The sequence below is a fragment of the Rhamphochromis longiceps genome, linkage group LG3, assembly GCF_057381845.1.
Source record: "Rhamphochromis longiceps isolate RC_006_pf linkage group LG3, R_longiceps_female_GT1.1, whole genome shotgun sequence".
NCBI classification, from domain to species: Eukaryota; Metazoa; Chordata; class Actinopteri; order Cichliformes; family Cichlidae; genus Rhamphochromis; species Rhamphochromis longiceps.
The window spans coordinates 71,152,540-71,178,351 of record NC_140559.1 but is presented as its reverse complement, the minus strand read 5'-3'; the positions used below and the strand labels follow the sequence as shown (position 1 = coordinate 71,178,351).

At 43.8% G+C, this 25,812-nt stretch overlaps 2 protein-coding genes and 1 long non-coding RNA gene across 3 annotated transcripts in view; 1 reads left to right on the top strand and 2 right to left on the bottom strand.

Annotated features, from left to right (window-relative positions):
* LOC146676629 (uncharacterized) overlaps window positions 1–25,812 on the top strand; it is a 456,001-nt gene that overhangs the window by 124,203 nt on the left and 305,986 nt on the right. The gene's annotated exons all lie outside the window — the stretch shown is intronic.
* On the bottom strand, window positions 3,342–10,399 carry LOC146676643 (protein NLRC3-like). The gene is made up of 4 exons (XM_085401232.1): window positions 10,381–10,399; window positions 6,143–7,934; window positions 4,518–4,633; window positions 3,342–3,388 (listed from the first exon to the last, which is right to left on the bottom strand). The coding sequence occupies exons 1-4, from the start codon at window positions 10,397–10,399 to the stop codon at window positions 3,342–3,344; spliced, it is 1,974 nt and encodes a 657-aa protein (XP_085257358.1).
* Window positions 12,725–13,566, bottom strand: LOC146676642 (uncharacterized). Its single transcript, XR_014910576.1, has 3 exons — window positions 13,460–13,566; window positions 13,263–13,374; window positions 12,725–13,182 (listed from the first exon to the last, which is right to left on the bottom strand). It is a non-coding gene; the product is annotated as an uncharacterized LOC146676642 (long non-coding RNA).

Here is a 25,812-nt window from a genome sequence, read left to right as displayed (position 1 = left end):
CGCACACACAACAACAACAACAACGACGACAATGACAACAACACAAAATAGGCCTACTGTCCAGCACAATCTGGACCCCGCGGAACTTCTCAACACCCCACTGAGCGGTGGAGAACTCACTACAGTACCCCACACAGCGGTCTGTATTTCGCCCCACTAAGACGGCGAACCAAAAAAAGTTCGAACTGCGCAAATCTGCAACTTAATGCTTCTGTACAAAAAAACCCCACTGAGCGGCCTTGTATTTCGCCCCACTTAGACGGCGAATTTTAGCCCCACTAAGCGGCCACGGACAACGCCCCACTGAGCGGCGAAGACGTAATTTTAGCCCCACTAAGCGGCCACGGACAACGCCCCACTGAGCGGCGAAGACGTACAGTTATAGAGTTGGACTCTAAACTTACTCGGTGTTGCTTAGCGTGTAATATCAGCCTCGAATCCCGCCAATCGCCATTCATCGAGGAGAAAAGACATACAGCGAATCCACAGGAACTTCCTGGCTGACGTCAGTCTTTCAGCGTGTCCGGCTCGAAGGACCAATTAATGATAGGTTTGTAGCATAAACCTATTCGCTGGAACGTTAAGACAATATAATTACACTGCTAAGCAAGACACAAGTAGGCAAACTTCTTCATGGTACTCGTGCACGGGAGAGAACCGGACAACCGCTTGACTCCAGTTGGTCTCGTCCGTTCTCCCGTATCACTGTCCTTTTATTGAGGTTACATGAATATGCATAAGTTCATTAACATATGACGTCTACATACACAAAGAGTACCTTGCCTGTGTGTGTGTGTGTGTGTGTGTGTGTGTGTGTGTGTGTGTGTGTGTGTGTGTGTGTGTGTGTGTGTGGGGAGACTGCTGATCAAAGGGTCAAACATCCTTGGTCAGGAAGAGGGTAGCCTCCCCCTCACCCTAGATGGTTCATCCTAGATAACACGGTGAGGAAGTCCTGCAGTTCATCTAAACAAAGAGCACTTAGACTAGAACAGACGCAACTACGTTAATCCTACCATAAAACAATAAGACACGGTATGACCTCTCATGCTCCCAAAGTGCTGTCTAATACACACAAAGTTTGCAGACTATCAAGGATCAAAACCTCTACCAATCTACAACTAATTACAAAACTCTAAGCATATATAAGTAAATATTTCTAAGCATAAATGACAATCAACAATACAAATCTAACACACAGTGTCAGCTTTGTTTTTATACATATGGATATGTGCTGATAAATGATCAGAGTTATAATATTTCCCACTGTCTGCTGTGTGCCGTGACCTTTGACCTGCTAAAGACAGTCAGCTGTGGATTATTCATTGTTGTGTCTGATACTTAGAACTGTGAGGAAGAACACTACACAGTTAATCAGGGTCCCCTCTCTCTGAATCAGGGAAGGTGGGCAGGCCGCGTGTGGGCCGCGGGCCATACGTTGAGTCTCACTGTTTGAAATGTGAACATTGTTCTGCTGCAGTCAATGGACTAAACCAGAGAAGAAGAAAACAGACTTTACCATGAAGATCCTCAGTGTGGATCAGTATAATATCAGCCTGATGTCTGCAGTTTAGTGTCAGCACAACTTTCACATCATATTCATCTCAGCACAACTAAAACATGCTGACTGACCCCAGAGTTTCAAGTCCACATCCTGGACTCTCCAGGAAACCACACAGATGCTTCACTCCTGAATCCTGCAGCTTGTTGTTCAGGCTCAGGTTCAGCTCTCTCAGATGGGAGGGGTTGGACTTCAGTGCTGCTGCCAGATAATCACAGCTGATCTCTGACAAACCACAATCCATCAATCTGTATAAAGAATGAAAGATGTAAGTTTATTAGACAAAGTGTGAGCTTGAAATCATTCAGTGTTTCATCATCTGTTCAGAGCTGAAGAAGGTTCAGAATGTAGAAGTTTAGAAAATGGAAACTCCAAACAGCTGAAGCCAACAGGAAGCAGCTTCAAACAAACACAACAAGAGAAAAAACTCTGAATGTTTCACATTAAAGTCGTACATTTCTCACAAAGCTCAATTATGTGACAGACATTTCATCCCATGTCAGTTTGGCCTCATCCTGGGCTGGATTATCCAGCACACACTCTGACCACAGGCCCAGGGGCCACGCACAGCTGGGCTCCATCCAAGAGACAGCAAACAAACCAACACAATAATAAAAAGCACTATGTGATCTTCTTACATCTTCAAGACAAACATAGTAAAAACATGAGCATATTTGTTTCCTGATAAAATGATGTGACAGGTAGAACAGAGTAAAGTGGTGGTGTTACTGTTAAGTCTAATTGTTGAATGTTGCCATTGTGTTTCTTAAATTTGTACAGTCTTAGTTCAAGCAGTAGGATCAAAGCCATTCCTTTGATCCTGACCACCTCTCCAACCACTCTGTGCTGGGGGAGGTTTTATTGTAGATACATCCTATCTGGAAGATCTGTTTCTTTTGATGTAAACTTCCTGGGTTTACGACCCTTTGGTCAGCAGGAGGTAACACACACACACACACACACACACACACACACACACACACACACACACACACACACACACACACACACACACACACACACACACACACACACACACACACTGTTAGTCTCTCCCAAACTCAGCTACAGGAAAGGAAAGAGGAAGAGGAGAAGAGGAGGAGAGGGAGGCCACCCTGACCATCACTCCAGCTGAAAACATCACACTTCTATTAAAGTTGGTGAGGAAATGTTGAGCAGGATGAGCTGCTGGCTAATCTGGAGGCTGTAGCAGCAGCTCACAGTCACAGTGGATTTCCACTCATGAAAAAGCTCTGGCTGCTTCATTTCTCATCTCATATCAGAGACTTTAATGCTTCACTGAAGCTGTACTGTGATGCTTCCATATCCCAGTGAGGCCTCCATAATGATTTCAGCTGTTCTGTACACACACTGTGTGCCCTGTATGGCTCAAAGTCTCTGCAGCCTGTTTTTATCTGCTATCATCAGATCTTCATCATCCTCATTCACATCCCTCACACACTCTACAGCCTCATCAGCACTGACTTCATCTTCACTGACTGATGGAGCACAACATGAACCTGTGGAGGCTGAAACACTGTCCTGTCAAACATCTCCCCGTCACCACTCCACTTCTGTCAGCCTTCGGAACCATGATAACAGGGTTCTTGCTGATCGGAGCTGGCTTGGCCCTGACTTATCGGAGAAATAAGAGAGCGGAACCAGCTGTTCAAACCCCCCCTAAGCTGACCGCTGGAATTGAAGCGATGGGACGAGGCGCGGCCTCCCACACCGAACGCAGCATGGTTAACACCTTGGAGACGCTTACAGCTGCCGTGAAGACTCAAACTAACACCATTGAGCGTATGATGGGATACATCAGAGAGGGGCCTGCTCACAATAACACCCTTGAGCGAAAGTTGGATAACATCGCAGAACGGCTCACTGTAGCTGTGGGGTCTCAGAACCAAAAGAATGACAACACCACGGAACAGAAGCTTGATACCATCATGGGGAGGCTCGCAGCGCTCCAACGGGAAATCGAGGCCCCAGTGTCAGAGTGCTAAATTCGCTGCTCGCATAAAGGAGAAATCAACAATATTCTACATTTGGACACCACGGCGCCACCTGCTAGGCCCAAGGCTGGAGCCCACCAAAACAACTCCCTGATAACGACTGTGTGATGACTATTCTTCCCATCCCATGAAGGACACCTGGATCGGCTGGAGGACTGTTTACTTAGCCTGATAGAGCGAAGGACACTGTCTCAGCTGAACTATGGACACGCACACACACACACTTACACTGATAAGCACGCACTCATCCCCCTCCCTTCCAAACGCCTTCGATGCTTGTTCCTGCGGGGGAAGGCAGCGGGTCTGCGTGCCGCGCTGAAATGATAGCAGGACGACTGCTGTGTTCCTTCGAATCACCCCCCACCCCCCTATCCATCCCCTGTGGCTTGTCATGTGCTCTGATGTTGTGATGTGGACATTAATGTGCTCTCTGTGCAGAGGAGTTTTTTTGTTTCCTGTTCTCATGCTGTCCTCCCATAGGTTGCCCAGGTTTCCCTCTTGTACTTTTCCCAATGTTGTGTAATTTTTTCAGTGTTATTCTCCCAACGCTGCCGATCTCCGACTGTATTCCCTTGTGTTGTCTTGTTGTTGTGTGTGTAAGTCGGGGGGGGGGGGGGTCCTATTCCTCTGTGGGGCAACCTGCATATGGCCAATAAAGCATTCATTCATTCATTAAATGAACCCTGCTCAAGTCTGTCACTTCTGTTTGGAGCCAAAAGGAAAAACTGTTGTTCAGTCGTTTGGAAAGACAACATTTCTGAAAGCACTCAAACTTCTTCACATTTGTCTTCAGACACATCCTGAACATTTAGGAACTAAAGAAAGTTTCAAACATCAAAGACATGAAATATAGAAAAACAACAACAGCCGCAGTCAGTGAACTCACCTCAGAGTCTCCAGTCGACAGTTTGGACTCTCCAGTCCAGCACACAGAAGCTTCACACCTGAATCCTGCAGCTTGTTCCAACTCATGTCCAGCTGTGTCAGATGGGAGGGGTTGGACTTCAGAGCTGAGGCCACAACTTCACAGTGAGACTCTGAGAGTCGACACCGAGTCAGTCTGTGATGATAGAAAATATAAAATGTGTTATTATAAAAGCAGAAAATCTGCATTATAAACAGAGACTGAATGTATATGAAGACAAAACAGAGTGAGGTCATAATCTGATGAATCTGCTCTTCACATCTGTGCTTCAGCTCCTCTTACTGTGTTTGACATGACACAACGATTGAGTCTCTCTCAGACCTGCAGACTTTTAATGAGAATCTTTGTTTGGCTTTAATCTGCAGATGAAGGAGGAAGATGGTGTCACATTTAGGCTTCCATAATGTCCACAGTCTGTCACTGAGATCTGATCCAGAGTCAGAGTGAAGACACACATTTGGACTGTTTCCTGTTTTGACTCCAGAACATTTTGAATGAGTTCAGCTCAGTGAAGAGTTCCAGCTGGAAAGATGATCTCTGTTTGCTACCTGCTGTCAGGTACGACTGTTCACGTCCACACGCAGGAAAAACCTGCTGACTGTTACCAAACGGAGCAGAAATCTCATCACTGGACAATAATGATGAATGAACTCAGAGCTGCTGATATCAGATCTGATTTCAGGGGAACTAAACACAGAAATGATTGGCTCATTTTAGCTTTCTGAGCCATTATCTGCTGGTGTGTCGCTAGTTGGCAGAAAATGATTTGTGTTCCTGTTCAGGGCTTCAGTGTTTATGAGTCCAGATCCAGGTGACAGCAAGTCAAAATGATGTTACCTGTCTGTGTCCAGCAGCAGCCTGTATTCACTTTGAATATTGTTATAACCTGACATGGATCAGTTTGTCTTTGATTGGTTTGTAAAGGTCACTGTTTCCATTGGACCTGAGTGACGTACAAAGACAGAGAGGGAGAGAAAGGAGAGAGAGGATGGAGACAGCAAAGAGAGAGCAAACACAAACAGGTGAGAGTGGACAGGTGACCAAGGTCAGCAACCAATCAGAGAGCTTCTGTTTGACCCACAGTCACTGATGATGACTGCACATAACCAAGCAGTGTGTTACTCTGATATCAAATATGGATCCTGCTCTTATAATAATGATCATCAGATGATATTATTGTGTTATTTTGTAGCTGAATACAATGTTTGTGTGATTATCAGTGAAAGAAGCAGTGAGGAGGATGGAGAGAGAGAGAGGACAGAGGGTGAAGTTAGAAATACTAAAAGGATTTTTCATGGATTTCATGGATGATTTGATGATTTCCAGCAGGACACTTAAACATGTCAGTGGACGTCCTAAAGAACATATTCACTGATATGAAACGTGTCATTGAACAGGATTAATATCAGTGGAAACATGGTGGAAACAGCTGTGACTGCATGGATGTGACACACTTCAAATCTGTTCTCCACTCTTGGATTTGGGATCCATGGAGCTGCTGCTGAGTCTGTACAATAAAGGAATGGTGTGGAAGGTTGCAGCGTACGGACACAAACACTTTCTGCTTACAATCTGATTTTATTTTCAACATTAAACTACTAACCTACACTGATCAGTGATGTTAATGATCACATCTGGACTCACCCAGCCTTTCTGCAGTTCCTCACAGCTGGAATCAGTCTCTGTCGTCCCCGCTCTGATGTGTTGTACTTCTGCAGGTCCAACTCATCCAGAACCTCCTCTGACATCTGCAGCATGAAGGCCAGAGCTGAGCACTGGATCTCAGAGAGTTCCTTCTTTGATCTGTTCTCTGACTTCAGGAACTCTTGGATCTCCTGAAATAATGAGAGGTCGTTCATCTCCATCAGACAGTGGAAGATGTTGATGCTTCTGTCAGGAGAGATTTCATCACTGTTCATCTCCTTCAGGTTGTTGATGACTCTCTGGATGGTTCCTGGACTGATCTCTGTCTGACCCAGCAGACCTACTAAGAGTCTCTGGTTGGACTCCAGACAGAGGCCATGAAGGAAGCGAACAAACAGGTCCAGGTGGCCATTTTCACTCTGGAGGGATTTATACATGGCTCTGCTCAGGAAATCATCCAGAGAGGACTTGTTGTATTTTTTTCCCAAAAAGTTCTTCAGCACCTTTGTCTTCCTGTTGGTGTGACAGTGGAACTTGTAGACAGCAGCCAGAAACTCCTGAATGCTCAGATGAACAAAGCAGTAGACTGGTTTCTGGAAGATCACACACTCTCTTTTGAAGATCTCTGTACAAACTCCTGAGTACACCGAGGCCTCTGTCACATCCAGACCACACTGCTCCAGGTCTTCTTGGTAGAACATGATGTTTCCTTTCTCCAGATGTTCAAACGCCAGCCTCCCCAGCTTCAGAAGAACTTTCCTATCAGCCTTCGTCAGCTCCTGTGGACTCGTCTCACGTCCCTCGTGGTACTTGTTCTTCTTCCTCTTTGTCTGAACCAGCAGGAAGTGTGAGTACATGTCAGTCAGGGTCTTGGGCAGCTCTCCTCTCTGCTCTGTAGTCAACATGTGCTCCAGAACTGTAGCAGTGATCCAGCAGAAGACTGGGATACTACACATGATGTGGAGGCTCCTGGATGTCTTCATGTGGGAGATGATTCTGCTGGACAGCTCTTCATCACTGAATCTCCTCCTGAAGTACTCCTCCTTCTGGGCGTCAGTGAAGCCTCGTACTTCTGTTAGCCTGTCAACACATGTAGGAGGGATCTGATTGGCTGCTGCGGGTCGGGAAGTTATCCAGACGAGAGCCGAGGGAAGCAGATTCCCCTGGATGAGGTTTGTCAGCAGCTGGCTGACTGATGACTTCTGTGTGACATCAGACAGCAGCTTCCTGTTGGTGAAATCCAATGAAAGTCTGCTTTCATCCAGGCCGTCAAAGATGAACAAAAGCTGAGAGACAGCCAGCTTCTCTGCTGTGACCTTCTGTAATGTTGGATGGAAAACATGGAGCAGCTCCAGAAGACTGTACTGCTCATCTCTGATCAGGTTCAGCTCCCTGAATGAAAGCAGAACCACCACACTGACATGTTGGTTCTCCAAGCCCTCTGCCCAGTCCAGAGTGAACTTCTGCACTGAGAAGGTTTTTCCAACACCAGCCACGCCGTTGGTCAGAACCACTCTGATAGGTCTCTGTTGGTCAGGTAAGGCTTTAAAGATGTCCTGGCACCTGATTGGAGTGTCATGGAGGGCGTCCATCTTGGAAGCTGTCTCCAGCTGCCTCACCTCATGTTGGGTATGAACCTCTTCACTCTGTCCCTCTGTGATGTAGAGCTCAGTGTAGATCCTGTTGAGGAGGGTTCTACTTCCTGTTTCATCACTTCCTTCAGTCACACGTTCACATCTCCTCCTCAGACTGATCTTATGTTCATCTAAAACCTCCTGCAGACCAACATCTGCTGAAAGAAAGAAAAACAACGAGACTAAAGAGAAAGAAAACTCTTCAATGTCTGAACAACACAAGAAGTCCAGTTTTCAGAAATGAGTCCATCAGCAGACAGATGTTCAGTCTTACTTTGTACACAGCTGCTCTGACTGGCTGTCTGCAGTCCAGCTCTGCTTCTGGATCTTTCTCCACACTGTGCAGAAGCTCTGATGGTGACACAGAAAAGTCACAGTGGAGATACTTCTGTCCACCTTTGATTAGACTCATTATAAAAAGGAAAACAAAGTTTGAACACAGTCATGTTTCCAGTTCACTGACTTACATTTATTCCATGGACACTCACTCTAACCTGAACCACAGCTACAACCCAACATTGTTGAGGCCTCATCTCCTCCTTTCCTGACTGTAGAGGTTAAATATGCAACAACCAACAAATAAAAGAATTTGGTTCATTTCAAAGAAATTCACACGGTGACCAAGTAAAGTAACTGTAGTAAAGGAGACAACATCCCGTTGATGGTGGGATTATTTGAAAGATTTGCTTTAGTCACGTCACCAAATGCAGTTGAACCACCCGTGGATCCATGTTTGACCATTCTACCACTCTGAGCTCTGCTTTTGAATCATTTTATTATTATCATCATTCATTTATTCATTCTTTGGAGGGGGGCTATTTCCTAATGCCGCCCTAATAAGCTGATGTTCAAGGGGAAATATAACAGAAACTCTTTCAGTGTTATTCATTAATAAATTAACAGATAAACTGTGAAGAAGAAAAAACTGAGATTTAAAGGAGAGAGTGAGAAACTTGATCATCCATCCTCATAATACATGTTTATCAGTATCTGCTGTGACCATACTGCAGTAATAACTACAAGTCTACTGATAGGTTTGTAGCTCGAACCTATTCGCTGGAACGTTAAGGACAATCTGCTACGCAGCAAAAAGCAAGACACAAGGCACCAAAGTTCTCTGGTTTACTCATGCATGAGGGAGACCTGCCTAGAGCCAAGTGTCGTTCCACCACTTGACCTCCGTCAGACTCTCAGCCAAGCTCCCCATAGCACTCGTTTTATTGTGGTTACATGAATATGCATAGGGTCATTAACATATAGCATCTTACATAGGTATACATGTGAACAAAGAATACTGTGTGTGTGTGTGTGTGTGTGTGTGTGTGTGTGTGTGTGTGTGTGTGTGTGTGTGTGTGTGTGTGTGTGTGTGTGTTACAGCTGATCAAAGGGTCAAACATCCTTGGTCAGGAAGAGGGTAGCCTCCCCCTCACCCTAGATGGTTCACCCTAGATAACACAGTGAGGAAGTCCTGCAGTTCATCTAAACAAAGAGCACTTAGACTAAAACAAACGTAGCTACGTTAATCCTACCATAAAACAATAAGAGAAGGTACGACCTCTCTCGTGCTCCCAGGATGTGGGTGTGCATTCTAGTGTGGAATACACACCAAGCCTTTGCAGCCTGTTAAAGATCACACATCCTATCACTACACAATTGATTATACACCTCTAAGCATATATGGTTAAATATTTCCTAATACAAATGACAATAATAAAATCTAAACCCATCATCTACATTTCTGTGACTGTTGATCAATCACAGCAGGAATCTGAGCTCATCTCTGCACACAGAGCAGCTTCAGCTCTGGGATAAACTGCTCGCTTCACGTCCTTCTCAGCTCACAGACACTCATCCTGATATTTTCCTTTAACATTTGATGGTATAATTCATCTGAGTTTACACTTTATCTGCATGAATACAGAAAAACAGACCCAAACACCAGAAACCATCAGTTTCACCATGTAGAATATATTGTTGTTTCCTTTTAATTCAGAGAAAAACTCTGATTTGGATTTTCTCTGTTCTCTTTGCCACAGCCCATCCCAGCAGCAGCTGAAGCAGCTGACTGTCACAACACTGAATAACACTTTAGGAGGAATTTCAGAGGTCAGTAAAGCTCCAGGTTCAACATCAGTTAATTAATCATAGTTCATCATAAATGTGAACCTGGCTGGCACACATGTTAATGTTAGCCATTTAAATATTAGCAGTTAGCTGAGGCCACAAGAAGAAGAGGCCCTAGAAGAACAATGGATGATAAGATTAGATTTTCAAGACTAGGCAGAGACGTGTTTTCCTTTACTGTCTCTTACAGAGGAGGGAGCAGATACCAGACGAGGTCACGGAGGTACGGGGAGGATTCGCAGCAGACAGCAAGACTGCCACGTCCATGCGAGAGAGCGATGGCTACGATAATCTCTGTTTTTGTCTCCCTATATAATGTTGTACAGCCCATGTGAGGGTTATCCTCTCTGTGAACCAGATGCTTGATTTCACACAGAGGTCCACCAACTGAATTTGATCAGTTATGGAACGATTTACCTCGACAGGCTCCTTCACTCGCTGCTTTTAAACCTCCTTTAAAACACACTTTTACTCCCTGACCTTTGACCCAGTGTGACATGTTGACTCACTACCTCAGACAGCTTAAAAATAGTCTTTTTGTTTTTTGGTGCTGCCTAAAAGAACCGTAAATATCTGTCCTATATACAGTTATGTTCATATATTTTTGTACTACATCAGGAAACTCAAAAACATAGTTTGTAATATTTTAATCCTTATTTTTAAAACTGTTTTTGTCATTTTTCTTCTCCCATTGCATCAAAAATCATTATTTACACTGAATAAATGAGTCAGCAGCTCTCTTACATTCTTGCTGCAGGTTCATTCCTGAACGATGGAGGTGTTCCTTTGGACCAGTCACTCCTCACAGACACACAGCTGGATGCTGCAGATCCTGCTCCATCTTCTTCCTCCATCTTCTTGATGTCAGGGTGGAGTTAGTCTGAGAGGCAAACACACACACTCAGAGGTGCTGTTGTACTGGAAGCATCACACTGACGGGTTTCTAAAGTTCTCATTGATCATTTCATGGAGTTTCTGTGGTAAACACTGTCCTGTGACGTATGTGTTATGGTGAGGGTCATGAGGGCTAACCAGCCCCACTCCTTACTCCTCATATTTCAGCCTGAAGCACAATAACAGCCTAAACCTAACCAGGAGGCTGTAACCTCAAAGGGACTTCATGGTTAGAAATAAAGGTTCAATGAAATGAAGCAGATCATAAAAACATGAGTTCCAACTTTAAAAGAAGCATTCACACGATGACGGCACAGCAGAGGAGCACTTTCTCTAACACACTGATTCAGTTCCACTGACACAAGGACACACACAGGAAGGCACACACACACAAGCCTTTATAAGAAACAACACAATCATCTGTGCTTGACTTGTCAATCCAAGTCCTTAGCCCATGAGCCCGCGGTATCAGACCACAGATATTCCCTTACTTTGAAAAAATAAAGACAGTTTTCAGAACAGACCTGGGCCCTGTTTCAGGAAGCCGGTTTAGAAAACTCAGAGTGAAAAACGATACTCAGGGTTGAGTAACCCCGAACTGTCCAACTCGGAATATTCGGTTTCAGAAAGGCTGATAACAATTAGTTCAATCAACACGGAGTTGCTTTAACCCCAAGTGAAGCCCGCGGACGAGGATACATAAAGCCCTGATAAGCGGAGCACAGATTAAGCGAGTCACCATGGAGACGGAGGGAAAGAAGGCGCGGTCAATGTATTTTACAGCGCTTGAGGCCGAAATTCTGATGGCAGCATATGCCGATAACATGCAAATTCCGCGGAAAAAAGTAACACAGCCACAGCTGCAAAAGAAAGTGAGCATGCATGGCAAAACATAGCCGACAGAGTCATTGCGTGAGTGTTAATATAAACATTGATCTAGGGATTTCCACCCATTTAACACGTTATTTTATCATATGTTATTTTATTTGTTATTTTATACATTTTATTTTGTGATGTGATGTGAGCGCAGGTGCAACCCAACAGGCCCCAAACGTTCCTGGCAGCAAGTAAAAATGAAATATAAAAATATAGTCCAAACAGGTAAGGTGTAATTGTATTATGTGCCATAGTGCTTGGTCTGTTTGTCCCATGTAAATCAATTGCAGTTAGAGGCTACATTAATTTTCTTTCTGTAAGCACTTATTGAAATTATCTGAGCACATTACAAGTACATATTTGCTTACTCTGTATGCTCAAATGTGGCCCGTTATAGCCAAGAGAAAAAAAGCGGAGGCCCGAAAAACAGGTGGGGGTCCTCCACCACTCACAGAGGCTGAGCAGTTGGCCCTCAGCCAAAACAGTGGGCGCCCTGTGGCCGAAGGCATCTCTGCGGGGACATCCTCTGAGTCAATAACCCCGCAAGACACAAGTGCCTACATAGGGGGTAAATTCAAAATAATACATGATGTGCATACATCCTTTCTTCACAGTCACCTTTGCAGTGCTACTCATTCATTTGATAAACTCTTTACCATAATGAATTATTTTGTAGTGAAGTTATTTTCCGACTGATTTTGCCTTCCCTCAGTCTTGGTTGTCTTTGAGAGCATAATGACAATGAAGTGTAAGGTGCTTGGTATGTTTGTTAATTGCCATTTGGTCCCTTGTAAGTTATAAGTGACCTGTATAAACCTCATATTCTATCAGTTGATGGTGATGGTGTACTGCATCTGGTGCAGCCTCCTGTTGAGCCAGACCAACATGCAGTTGTGAGTAATACTCCACAGATTATATGAGTTTACAGTAGAACAGCAATGTTGTTTATTTCTTTACTACAGGAAAATAATGAAGAAACATTGACAGCTGTTACAGAGGAGGAAGCAACAGAGACACTTTATGAGGTGTACATCTTTTAATACTTTGTGTACAGGAAATACAGGCGACCAATAAAGCCAGTTGAACAAAAAATCTGTTTATTCTTCTTTCAACATGTTGAGGTGATGGGTCAAAGGAAATGATTGTGACATATGGTGTCTCTGACTGCGCTTCCATCTTGTATGTCCGTGGGAGGGTCAGGATGTTCATGGTTTAGATCACTGCTGATGTTTGGTTCAGAAGGACAGTGTTCTCCTCTAATTGTGGCAATGTTGTGAAGAATCACACATGCCACAATAATGTCACATGCCCTTTCTGGGGTGACCCTGAGTCTTTGCAGGCACTGGAACCGGGCCTTAAGCATTCCGATAGTCATTTCAATTCTGGCTCTTGTCCTGCAATTAGCCAGATTATATCGCTGCTGTGGGCCCGGTTCAGGGTAAGGGTAAGGGGTAAGCAAATAGGGTAAACATGGATACCCCCTATCACCAAGCAAGTAGCCAGTGAACTCTCCTAAGACAGAAGGATACACTTCAGTTCAAATGTCCCTGAAGCAATTGGTCTTTATATATTTTAAAGTATTCTCAACTCACCATGTCCAAATTTTGTGCTCAGTGTACATTCACGGAATATTTGTGAGTCATGGACAGAGCCTGGCCACTCGGTTTCCACATTTGTGATAATGTTGGCAGCATCATATATGATCTTCACAGTGCAGAGAACACAAATTAGCATCCATTACTATGATGAAATAATTTGTTAGTTTGAAATGCTACAGGGAACTATGTACCTGTACATTAATGCTGTGGAAAGACTTCCTGTTCACATAGTCTCCTTCATTTACTGAAGGAGCAATGATTGGAATGTGAGTGCCATCTGTACAGCCAATCACGCCTGGGAACCGTGAAAATAAATGTAAAATGTAAGTAGTAGTTCAAGTATCACCACATCATGAATTAAGTTTTGGTCATCCTGATACCTGCAATTTTGTGGCATCCCTCTTTGATAAATCTTGTGGGTCTATGACCGGGGAACACCACACACGAGTACAGGAGACGTTTCAGTGCAACTGTAACATTCCTGACTGCCCGACAGACGGTAGCCTTGGAAACGTGCTCAGCGTCACCAATATTATACAGAAAACTCCCGTTTGCAAGAAACCGAAGTGCAATACAAATAATATGTACAGAACTGAGAGAATGTCCGCGATGTGTCACATGCGTAATATATGGCCTGAGGATGTTATTCAAATAACTTATAGATTGTGCTGAGAAACGGTAACGTTCACACAGGAAATCATCAGGAAATGATCAAATGTCCAAACGCGATCTGATCACTCTCTCCCGGCGGAGAGCTCTGCGGAGAATTTGGGCTTCACGATCTACTGGCTCTTCAAGGACGGGGCACGCCATGTCTGACACTTCCTACTGTCAGGTTTCCGACAAAGGGGCGGAGACAGTCAGGGTTAGTTGTAGTAAACCTGCTAGGGGGCAGGGCCCTGTTTCAGGAAGCCGGTTTGGAAAACTCAGAGTGAAAAACGACACTCACGGTTGAGTAACCCCGAACTGTCCAACTCGGAATATTCCGTTTCAGAAAGGCTGATAACAATTAGTTCAGTCAACGCGGAGTTGCTTTAACCCCAAGTTAAGCGCACGCACGAGGACACATAAAGCCCTGATTAGTGGAGCACAGATTAAGCGAGTCACCATGGAGACGGAGGGAAAGAAGGCGCGGTCAATGTATTTCACAGCGCTTGAGGCCGAAATCCTGATGGCAGCATATGCTGATAACATGCAAATTTTGCGGAAAAAAGTAACACAGCCACAGCTGCAAAAGCATGCATGGCAAAACATAGCCGACAGAGTCAATGCGTGAGTGTTAATTTAAACATTGATCGAGGGATTTCCACCCATTTAACACGTTATTTTATCATATGTTATTTTATTTGTTATTTTATACATTTTATTTTGTGATGTGATGTGAGCGCAGGTGCAACCCAACAGGCCCCAAACGTGCCTGGCAGCAAGTAAAAATGAAATATAAAAATATAGTTCAAACAGGTAAGGTGTAATTGTATTATGAGTCATAGTGCTTGGTCTGTTTGTCCGATGTAAATCAATTGCAGTTAGAGGCTACATTAATTTTCTTTCTGTAAGCACTTATTGAAATTATCTGAGCACATTACAAGTACATATTTGCTTACTCTGTATGCTCAAATGTGACCCGTTATAGCCAACAGAAAAAAAGCGGAGGCCCGAAAAACAGGTGGGGGTCCTCCACCACCACCACTCACAGAGGCTGAGCAGTTGGCCCTCAGCCAAAACAGTGGGCGCCCTGTGGCCGAAGGCATCTCTGCGGGGACATCCTCTGAGGCAATAACCCCGCAAGACACAAGTGCCTACATAAGGGGTAAATTCAAAATAATACATGATGTGCATACATCCTTTCTTCACAGTCACCTTTGCAGTGCTGCTCATTCATTTGATAAACTCTTTACCATAATGGATTATTTTGTAGTGAAGTTATTGTCCTACTGATTTTGCCTTCCCTCAGCCTTGGTTGTCTTTGAGAGCATAATGACAATGAAGTGTAAGGTGATTGGTATGTTTGTTAATTGCCATTTGGTCCCTTGTAAGTTATAAGTGACCTGTATAAACCTCATATTCTATCAGTTGATGGTGGTGGTGTACTGCATCTGGTGCAGCCTCCTGTTGAGCCAGACCAACATGCAGTTGTGAGTAATACTCCACGATTATATGAGTTTACAGTAGAACAGCAATGTTGTCTATTTCTTTACTACAGGAAAATAATGAAGAAACATTGACAGCTGTTACAGAGGAGGAAGCAACAGAGACACTTTATGAGGTTTACATCTTTTAATACTTTGTGTACAGGAAACACAGGTGACCAATAAAGCCAGTTGAACAAAAAATCTGTTTATTCTTCTTTCAACATGTTGAGGTGATGGGTCAAAAGAAATGATTGTGACATATGGTGTCTCTGACTGCTCTTCCATCTTGTATGTCCGTGGGAGGGTCAGGATGTTCATGGTTTGGATCACTGCTGATGTTTGGTTCAGAAGGACAGTGTTCTCCTCTAATTGTGGCAATGTTGTGAAGAATCACACATGCCACAATAATGTCACATGCCCTTTCTAGGGTGACCCTGAGTCTTTGCAGGCACTGGAACCGGGCCTTAAGCATTCCGATAGTCATTTCAATTCTGGCTCTTGTCCTGCAATTAGCCAGATTATATCGCTGCTGTGGGCCCGGTTCAGGGTCAGAGTAAGGGGTAAGCAAATAGGGTAAACATGGATACCCCCTATCACCAAGCAAGTAGCCAGTGAACTCTCCTAAGACAGAAGGGTACACTTCAGTTCAAATGTCCCTGAAGCAATTGGTCTTTATATATTTTAAAGTATTCTCAACTCACCATGTCCAAATTTTGTGCTCAGTGTACATTCACGGAATATTTGTGAGTCATGGACAGAGCCTGGCCACTTGGCTTCCACATTTGTGATAATGTTGGCAGCATCACATATGATCTTCACAGTGCAGAGAACACAAATTAGCATCCATTACTATAATGAAATAATTTGTTAGTTTGACATGCTACAGGGAACTATGTACCTGTACATTAATGCTGTGGAAAGACTTCCTGTTCACATAGTCTCCTTCATTTACTGAAGGAGCAATGATTGGAATGTGAGTGCCATCTGTACAGCCAATCACGCCTGGGAACCCTGAAAATAAATGTGCAATTTAAGTAGTAGTCCAAGTATCACCACATCATAAATTAAGTTTCGTTCATCCTGATACCTGCAATTTTGTGGCATCCCTCTTTGATAAATCTTGTGGGTCTGTGACCGGGGAACACCACAGACGAGTACAGGAGACGTTTCAGTGCAACTGTAACATTCCTGACTGCCCGACAGACGGTAGCCTTGGAAACGTGCTCAGCGTCACCAATATTATACAGAAAGCTCCCGTTTGCAAGAAACCGAAGTGCAATACAAATAATATGCAATGAACTGAGAGCATGTCCACGATGTGTCACATGCGTAATATATGGCCTGAGGATGTTATCCAAATAAATTATAGATTGTGCTGAGAAACGGTAACGTTCGCACAGAAAATCATCAGGAAATGATAAAATGTCCAAACGCACTCTGATCACTCTCTCCCGGCGGAGAGCCCTGCGGAGAATTTGGGCTTCACGATCTACTGGCTCTTCAAGGAAGTGGCACGCCATGTCCGACACTTCCTACTGTCAGGTTTCCGACAAAGGGGCGGAGACAGTCAGGGTTAGTTGTAGTAAACCTGCTAGGGGGCAGGTTAGCTTCACGGCGTGTGTCGTCATAGTGACTCACTGAGGCTTCATCTGAACTCGCTTTGTGAAACCGAAAACCCAGAGTTTTCGTTAACTCAGGGTATACTTACTCAGAGTTTGCACTAAACCGGCTTCCTGAAACAGGGCCCAGGTTAGCTTCACGGCGTGTGTCGTCATAGTGACTCACTGAGGCTTCATCTGAACTCGCTTTGTGAAACCGAAAACCCAGAGTTTTCGTTAACTCAGGGTATACTTACTCAGTTTTTCCACTAAACCGGCTTCCTGAAACAGGGCCCTGATGTTTATGCTACAGCCTGTTTACCAATATAATCAATATCAGATATCAGAGCAACAGAAACCTCGGTGATCAGGACGCTGGGACTGAGAACAGGAAGTGGCTCAAACGTCACAGTTTCATAACGTCACCCTGAACTCCACTCACGGAGTTTCTGTCGCCATTGTAGTTTTTAAAAGTCCCATGATAAAGGCGGGTCTTTCTGTGAATCCGCACGCTCATTGGCTAATAGCTCGAGATTGACACATCGTTATCCAATGAGCGTGCGGGAACTTCCGACATAAAGTTGTTTCCTTTGAAAAACCAAAGTCTGATTATTTTTGCCTCCACTGACGGAGCCTGTTGTTCCCGCCACAGAGACACAGTAATGTCAGAGCGGTGTTAACACTCACCCTGCCTCAGCACAGCTCTCACTCTCCTCCTGCTCTCTCACACTAAACGGAGGCTCAGCTAAACTCACTTCCTCTCTACTTACAGGAAACCAGCGCTCAGAGGAGCCGACCGGCCTCACATTTCACCCACAGACACGAACAGCGTGGAATTATTTTATGTCATAAGAAGAAACATATTCATGTTAACACTCACCTGCCTCAGCTCCACCTTCCTCCTCCTGCTGCTCTGAACGGAGGCTCAATACTTTCACTTTCACTGCTGCTCCCTAAACACAGAGGATTGTGGGACTTGTAGTTGTTTCCTTCCGGTGCGGTCTTCATCTTTGTTTGTGTTTGTGTTCAAGTTATTTCGATCATGTAAACATCAACAGAACACGTGAAGCCACACAGAGTTTATATGTCGAGGTGGGTAGGAGGGTTTGAGGGTTTGGGGAGGGGTCAGAGGGAAGAGGTCTCTCAGTCTGGACAATCCACATTGATGGCATTGCATCTTTCAGCGTGTTTGTTGGTCGATTTGGATGCTCCAGGTGTAAGAGCAGCCACTCAGCCTCTGCTGCAGATGTGTGTCACAAGTTCATCTAGTAGTAGGCTATGGCACTTGGCCACAGGTGGCAGCAGTGGACTGGCCTCCATTTGAGACTGCTCCAGCTGCTATGTGATAGTCCAGCTGCAAACTGAAGATCATATGCAAGTTTTGGAAATTAAACTGTACAATATAAAGCGCCTTGAGGCGACTGTTGTTGTGATTTGGCTTAGCTTTAAAACCAACCCAATCTAACTCTCCTCCACACTCAAAAACAAAGACAAACCAACTGACACATCTGAGTCCCTCACTTTCTTCAATCCACTCACTCTCACAAGCTCCACTTAGTCACACTGGCTCTGTTTATTACTAATTACTATTGTCTCCCCAGAAACACTTCCGTTTTCTTTTTTCCTATTTCAGTTGTGTTTTTTGTGCTTTTGCAGCGTTTTTTTTTTATTGCTGCTGTTTTCTTAAGTTGCAGTCCGTTTGGCCTCTCAGGGCCACCGTAGATAAGGGCCAAAAATAAATACATAACATCATTTCAAATCAGTTTAAAGGTTTATTTGCAAGACACAAAAACAGAAAAAATAAAAAGTTACAAATGTATTGTGCATGAAACAGGAATTCAAACGTGGCTCAGATGTGTGTCACAAGTTCATCTGGCTGTAGGCTATGGCACTTGACCACAGGTGGCGCTAACTGGCTTGACTCCATTTGAGTGCACACAAAGTAAACTGCACACTTTAGTTGTGAAGCGAAAACGCTGAAATCGCAGTAATAACACGTACGAGGGGAACGATAACGAAGACCAGATGCTCCTGATCGTTACTCTTGCTGTCCTGTGAACAGCATCGGCGTGGTGTTAATTGTTTGCTTTTGTTTTGGCGATCGCCCCGTGAATGAGAATATGACCAGGTAAACCCGCGACATTTTTAAATAGTTTGTCGTTCAACAGCAACAAGACTGACGGAGTGTGTTTGAGGAAACCTCACAAATGTCACAGATGAAATATTTGGTGTTTATTTGCTGGTTTGTCGGTAGCAGCTCCTTCAAAGTAAGTCTACCACACATCTGTTTGACCAACACCAGTTGATTTGGATCACCGGTCCAAACAATTTGAACGATTGTTGTGTTTCCTTTTGTGTTGAGTTTGACTGATATTTGCTGGATAGCAAATGTTTTAAAGCTATGCAACCTTTATCTGCACATAGCAGTTAAACTGTTTAGATCAATCTTTATTGATAATATACATTATTTATTTATGAATTACTGTGTACACAAGAATAAGTTAATGTATTAAGTTAAACTGGCTGAAAGTTTTGTATTATTCTTGTGATTTTTTTTATTGGCCCTGTTTATTTACAGGCCAGGTGACCCTTTAGGGGTTTAAAATGCCGAGCCAATGAACGGCTGGGAGCAGGAATCTTTCTTCACTGAAGCTTCCACTTCCACGGGTCTGGTAGGAAGTTGTCCAAGCCAACAAAACAAACAGACAAAAAATCCATCTATCAATCACCTGGATCACCTGTTGAGAAAGAAAAAAGAGAAAACAAGCAAACAAAAGAGAGCAATATAATAAACAACATCATCGCGATGATCTATGTGAATATAACTGTAAATACTAAATATTGAATATTATTGTGCAGCACGTAAGATCGACAGCGCACAGTGTGCTTTGAGGTAGCAGCCAAAATGCAAGGCAAGTTTATTTATATCGCACAATTCAACAACAAGGTGATCCCAAGTTCTTTACAGAACATTAAAAAACAAAAATGGATAAAAAGCATGATTTAAACGTGACGTGCCCGTGAGCTCCGCCGGCAGCCAGCTGTGCCAGAGTGACCGAGCCACAGGCTGAGAGGCCAAAGGCACCGCACCCTGAAGGAGCCCGAGCGAGCCCCAGGCTCCAGGCCCCGACAAGCAGTACCTGGACGCCCAGCCCCAGACACAAAGAACCACCAATGCACCGATGTCTGAAGGCGTCTGCCACTGGCAGGGGGAGTGGTGGGGGGAGATAGGCCTCCATACCTTGGAGGGCCTGAGATGTCCCCAGAGAGGTGGCGTCTGATACCCGACCTGACATATGGACACAGACAAACAGGCACACACAGATACAAACATCCATTCCCACCCTCATGCTCTCATATGCAATTACTCAGCAGCAGGTAAGCGCATAGCCCCTCCTGGTAGCCCTCAATGTCTACGTGTATTTAAAATTGAGAGGTGGGCAACGGCGCCAGGGGTGAGGTTGTACACCCTGATGTGATTCTGATCTTGGAAACATTAAAGACATTCATAGCCAGACTGCTGACTTTGTGTTTTTATTCAGTCGCCTAACAGAAGTGCAGTGAGAAACGATTTACCCCATCCTGATTTCTTAGCTATTTGCATATTTGCCACACTTACGTGTTTCAGATCGTGAAGCAAATTTTTATGATAGATAAAGATGACCAGAGTCAGTATAAAATAAAGCTTTTACATGTATTGCTGGGAGGTCGGCAGCTCCCTCCACTGCTTGGCCCTCTGTGAAAAACAACTGGGATCCAGCTTCCCTGTGATGCTGAATTATATAAGTGGACAAAAATAAATAGATAGAAGGATGGATGATTGTATTTTGTGTACAATCGTTGAAGTGTAAAAAGGGTTGGCCCTCCGTGGTGCCCTAAGCAAAGTTTGATTTTTGGGGCCCTTTAATAGTGCCAATAATAGTGATTAATGATCACCTACTATAAATGTATTTCATTTTCTAATGTTGATGTTGTTGTAATCCACAGTGAAAAATGTCATAAAAACAGATAACAAATTTGCAACTTTCATGAAAAATGTTTTCATTAATATTTAAAAAAAAAAAAAAAAAACACCTCCCCCTGCTGGCCACACAGAGAAACAATAGATAAAACCTGAGAGCTGCACAGTTGCAGCAGTGTGGTTTACGTCATTCTGTTGTCAGCCTGTTTTACACATCGGTGGTTTCTTATTGACGTGTAAAAAGATCTGAAATCGTAGTAAATTCAGCTGCTATTGTGGGCTGGGGATGATTTACACTTAACATTTTAATAACTGGGTATTGAATGTCAGAGGCCCAATGTTCCCTCTAATTTTTCAGGTGTCTGAGCGAACACACAAACTCCCTGAGCGGTTCCTTGGACCACTGTGAGCGACAGCAGACGTGTGCACTGTGGTCACACCGGCATCGAATCCATCCAAGTTTCATGGTTTATTAAAATAATCAAATTACAGCGTTTACATTTATGTTAGACTACTTTTAATGAACTGCTTCAGCCCATTTACAATGAAAATGTAAAAGAAATCTTGTTCATGACCTGTGTAGTATGTTAACACTATTGGAAGTACAAATAACTTGAACTCCAATTTAGAAAACACAACTTTTTTTTTTTATAAAGCTCTGACTTGTATTATGAGTCCGTGGTCTGGGAGAGAGTCTGTAACTCTCTGTCTCCAAAATACTGTATATAATGACCAAAGCTGGGAAATTAATCAATCAATCAATCTTTATTTATAAAGCACTTTTCATACAAAAAAAGTAGCACAAAGTGCTTTACATGGTTAAAAGCACCCCACCCCGCCCTCCAACTAACCCCCCACACTCTCATTAACATAGACACTCATGAATGCACCCATATCCCCCCCCCCCCCCCCCCCCCCCCCCCCCCCCAGCCAGGCTGAGAGGACCCCCAGAGCCCCAGCAGCCACGGTCGATCACAGCCCCGGTGCAGAGAGCCCCCTCCGAGGAAACACTGGAGATATGTCACAATAGGATATATACAGGGTAAAAAGATAAAGTAAATAAGAACGGGATACAATAGAAATAGTAAGAAGATAAAAAATGAGTAAGAATAAAATCAATAAATATTAGGTAAAACCTAAATTAATAAATAGAATAACAGGATAGAATAAATAAGCATAAAATAAATAAACGTTAGGTGAAAGATAAATTAAAAAGGTGGTCTTGAGCCTGTTCTTAAAAACATGTACGTTCTCTGCGGCCCTGAGCTCCTCCGGCAGGCTGTTCCACAGACGAGGACCATACCACTGAAAAGCTGCCTCTCCGTGAGTATGTGTGCTGTCTTTGGGAACAGTCAGAAGGCCAGTACCAGAGGACCTCAAGGTCCGCGAGGGTTCGTATGGTAAAAGCAGATCTGAGAGATAAGACGGCCCAAATCAAATTCAAATTCAAATTTTATTTGTCACGTATACAGTCGTACACAGTCATACACAGTACGATATGCAGTGAAATGCTTGGACAACTGCTCGTGACCTAAAGAAAAAAAAAAAGGAAATAAATAGGAAATAAATAGGAAATAAATAGGAAATAAATAGGAAAAATTAAAAAGGGTAAATTTAACTAGGAGGGAATAAGATATAAATTAAGGTTAAAAATGAAATAACTGTACAACACAAATTAGAATGAAGGGTAAATTTAACTGGGAGAATAAGATAAAATATATAAATTAAAGTTGAAAATAAAATAACTGTACAACAAAATACACAATATAGAACTATATAAGAATGTATGAAGAAATATAAATAAATAAATATATACACAATAACAGCAGCTGTACAAGTATTAACTGGAAATGAAGAATATAGTGACCAGTGTTGTGCAATCCACATTATGTCTTGTGCAGTGCAAATATGCTTAAAGTGATTTAAGTGATGAAGTGAAAACAATGTCCAGAATGTCCAGTGTGTGTGTAAGAACCATATGTGTGGGTCAGTACTGTGTGGTGTGTGATTGAGAGACCGTATCGCCTGCGGGAAGAAGCTCCTCCTCAGTCTCTCTGTGTTGGTCTTCAGGGAGCGGAATCGCTTTCCTGACCTCAACAGAGAGAACAGTCTGTTGTTGGGATGGCTGAGGTCCTTCACGATCTTCCTGGCCTTGGTCCAGCACCGCCTGCTGTAGATTGAGTGCAGGTCAGGGAGCTCGGAGCGGATGGTGCGCTCAGCTGACCGCACAACCCTCTGTAGAGCTCGTCTGTCCTGCATGGTGCTGTTCCCGAACCAGGTTAAGATGTTTCCCGTCAGGATGCTCTTTATGGTGCACGAGTAAAAGTTCCTGAGCACCTTGGAGGGCAGTTGGAAGTCTCTCAAGCGTCTGAGGTGGTAGAGACGCTGTCGGGCCTTTTTCACCACGGTGTTGATGTGACAGGACCATGACAGGTCCAGCGTGATGTGAACTCCGAGGTATTTGAAGCTGTCCACTCTCTCCACTGGGCACTCGTTGATGACAGGGGTCTGGTAGTTCCTCTCCTGCTTAGTGCTGAAGTCCACTATCAGCTCCTTTGTCTTACTGACGTTTAGAAGGAGGTTGTTCCTCTGGCACCAGTTCTCCAGATTCCTAATCTCCTTCAGGTAGGCCGTCTCGTTGTTATCAGAGATCAGGCCCACCACGACGGTGTCGTCAGCAAACTTGATGATGGTGGTGGAGCTGGTAGTGGCCACACAGTCATATGTGTACAGAGAGTACAGCAGGGGGCTCAGAACACACCCCTGGGGGGCTCCAGTGCTGAGAGTGGTGGAGGCTGAGACATGTCCGCCCATCCTTACTGCCTGTGGTCTGCCAGTTAGGAAGTTGGAGATCCACTGACACATAGATGAGCTGAGTCCCAGATGCTCCAGCTTGGTGGTGAGTGTGGAGGGAATTATGGTATTAAATGCAGAGCTGTAGTCTATGAAGAGCATTTTAACATAATTCCCCCTTCTAGTGTCCAAGTGAGTGAGTGATGTGTGGAGGAGATGAGAGATGGCATCGTCTGTGGAACGATTTGGACGGTAAGCAAACTGTAGTGGGTCCAGTGTGTCTGGTAGTGAAGAAATGATGAAGTCTCTGACCAGGCGTTCAAAGCACTTCATCACTACTGAGGTGAGGGCTACAGGGCGATAGTCATTGAGAGAAGCAGACCATTAAGACATTTAAAAACCAATAAAAGAACTTTAAAATCGATCCTGAAATACACGGGGAGCCAATGCAGCGATTCTAAAACCGGTGTACTGTGGGCCCACCCTCTGGTCTTCGTCAGCACACGAGCTGCAGTTTTGTAAAAGTTGTAAGGGTGATATATTCTTTTTGGGGAGACCAGAGAGCAGGGCGTTACAGTAATCAATGCGACTGGTAATAAAAGCATGCATCAACATATATAGCTGAATTTTTTTAATATTTTGTACACAATAACAGAATAATTTCAGAAAAACACAAAATGACTGGTGTCAATATTATTTGCCCCACAAAAAAGGTCGAATATAAAACAATATTGCAAATATTGCACAGTTGAAAAAAAAAAAGCACTACAGCTCAGTTGTTCCCGCCATCCTTTGTCCTCCTGTTTCCCCTCCCTCTCCCCTCCAACGACGAGTTTGATGGTGTTACGGATTCAAATATTGGGGATGGATACAAGAGGAAAAATCACAATAACAACACTGGTCCGACCGGGTTGAGTCAAACGATGATTTTAATGATCACACGCGTGGGAGATGGACACCGTACGCAGACAGCATCAGATCTCAAAATGGTGGAGCATTGATCAAACTCTTATAGCCTCTAGTGGCCCCCACCTTATCATAAAAGCCTAAACATTCACATGCTTTTCTCTCACACGGCGCCTAAGTTACGACCTTGGCTCCCCGTTTATCTGCTCCTGCTGAGATGGGGCAGAAAACTCCAGCATGTTCTGTTCTCTTCTAATCAGACAAATAAGGCGATGACTTTCTGCGAACAGTATTTCTTATAACTCAGCAGTATAATGCATCATGAAACAATATCATTCATTCACAATAAATCAGCAGTCTAATGTAATGCAAATCAGTTTAACAAATGCAATAGTTATCACCTTCTTCTAATTCAGGAGAATAATGCAAACTAAAACTACATAATAATTCACAATCTTCAATTAGGGGTCTAACGTGGCATAAAATAATATTATAATACCACATTGGCAAACTTCTCCCAATGTTTCCACTGAAGGGGTTGAAAGTTAAAAAGCGCCGAAGGTTAAGTTAGGTTTGGAGTAAATCATGGATGTGCGCACGTGTTTGTGTGCAGCTTGTAGTGCAAACGTGCGTGCAGAATTCATGCAGACATGTGTAACTGGTCCTTTTGAGGTAGAAAAGAGTGATGCGCGGTCAAGCTGGTAGTTGAAAGTGTCAGTCAGAGTAGAAGAGCATTGTGTAAAAATGCAAGTAATAACAAAAAAGTGCAAGTCATTAATCGCATCACCCTGAAAAACCTGAGTAAGGAGTGCAGCTCCTGATGAAAGGAGGAGCACTGAAAACCAGGAAATGATGTTTCTGGAACAGTCTGATGACTGAAGCTGGATGTTTGAAGTCTCAGTGAACTGCTTGTCTTTTCCCCACAGCTCCTCCCTCAGCGATGTATATGGCTATATGTTATGAACAATGTGCTGATGTCCGTATCAGGTAACAAACAGCGTGACACAAACGGAGAACATTGTGTCCACTCGATAATATGCTGCTCTAAAAAGGCTCCATCCTGCAAGCAAGTCGGCCCAGCTTTACTCGCACAGCCTGCCAGCTCTGTTTGAACAGAAAGGACATCTGCACAAGAAACACAGCAGCCTGTCGCT

What these genes read in the sequence shown, in the direction of transcription:
- LOC146676643 (XM_085401232.1), bottom strand. An exon ending in AGGAACTGCAGAAAGGCTGG is followed by an intron (nt 4,634 to 6,142) that starts GTGAGTCCAGAT and finishes CTATCATCACAG; the next exon opens with ACTGACTCGGTGTCGACTCT. An exon ending in GAACAAGCTGCAGGATTCAG is followed by an intron (nt 3,389 to 4,517) that starts GTGTGAAGCTTC and finishes TATTGTGAGCAG; the next exon opens with GCCCCTCTCTGATGTATCCC.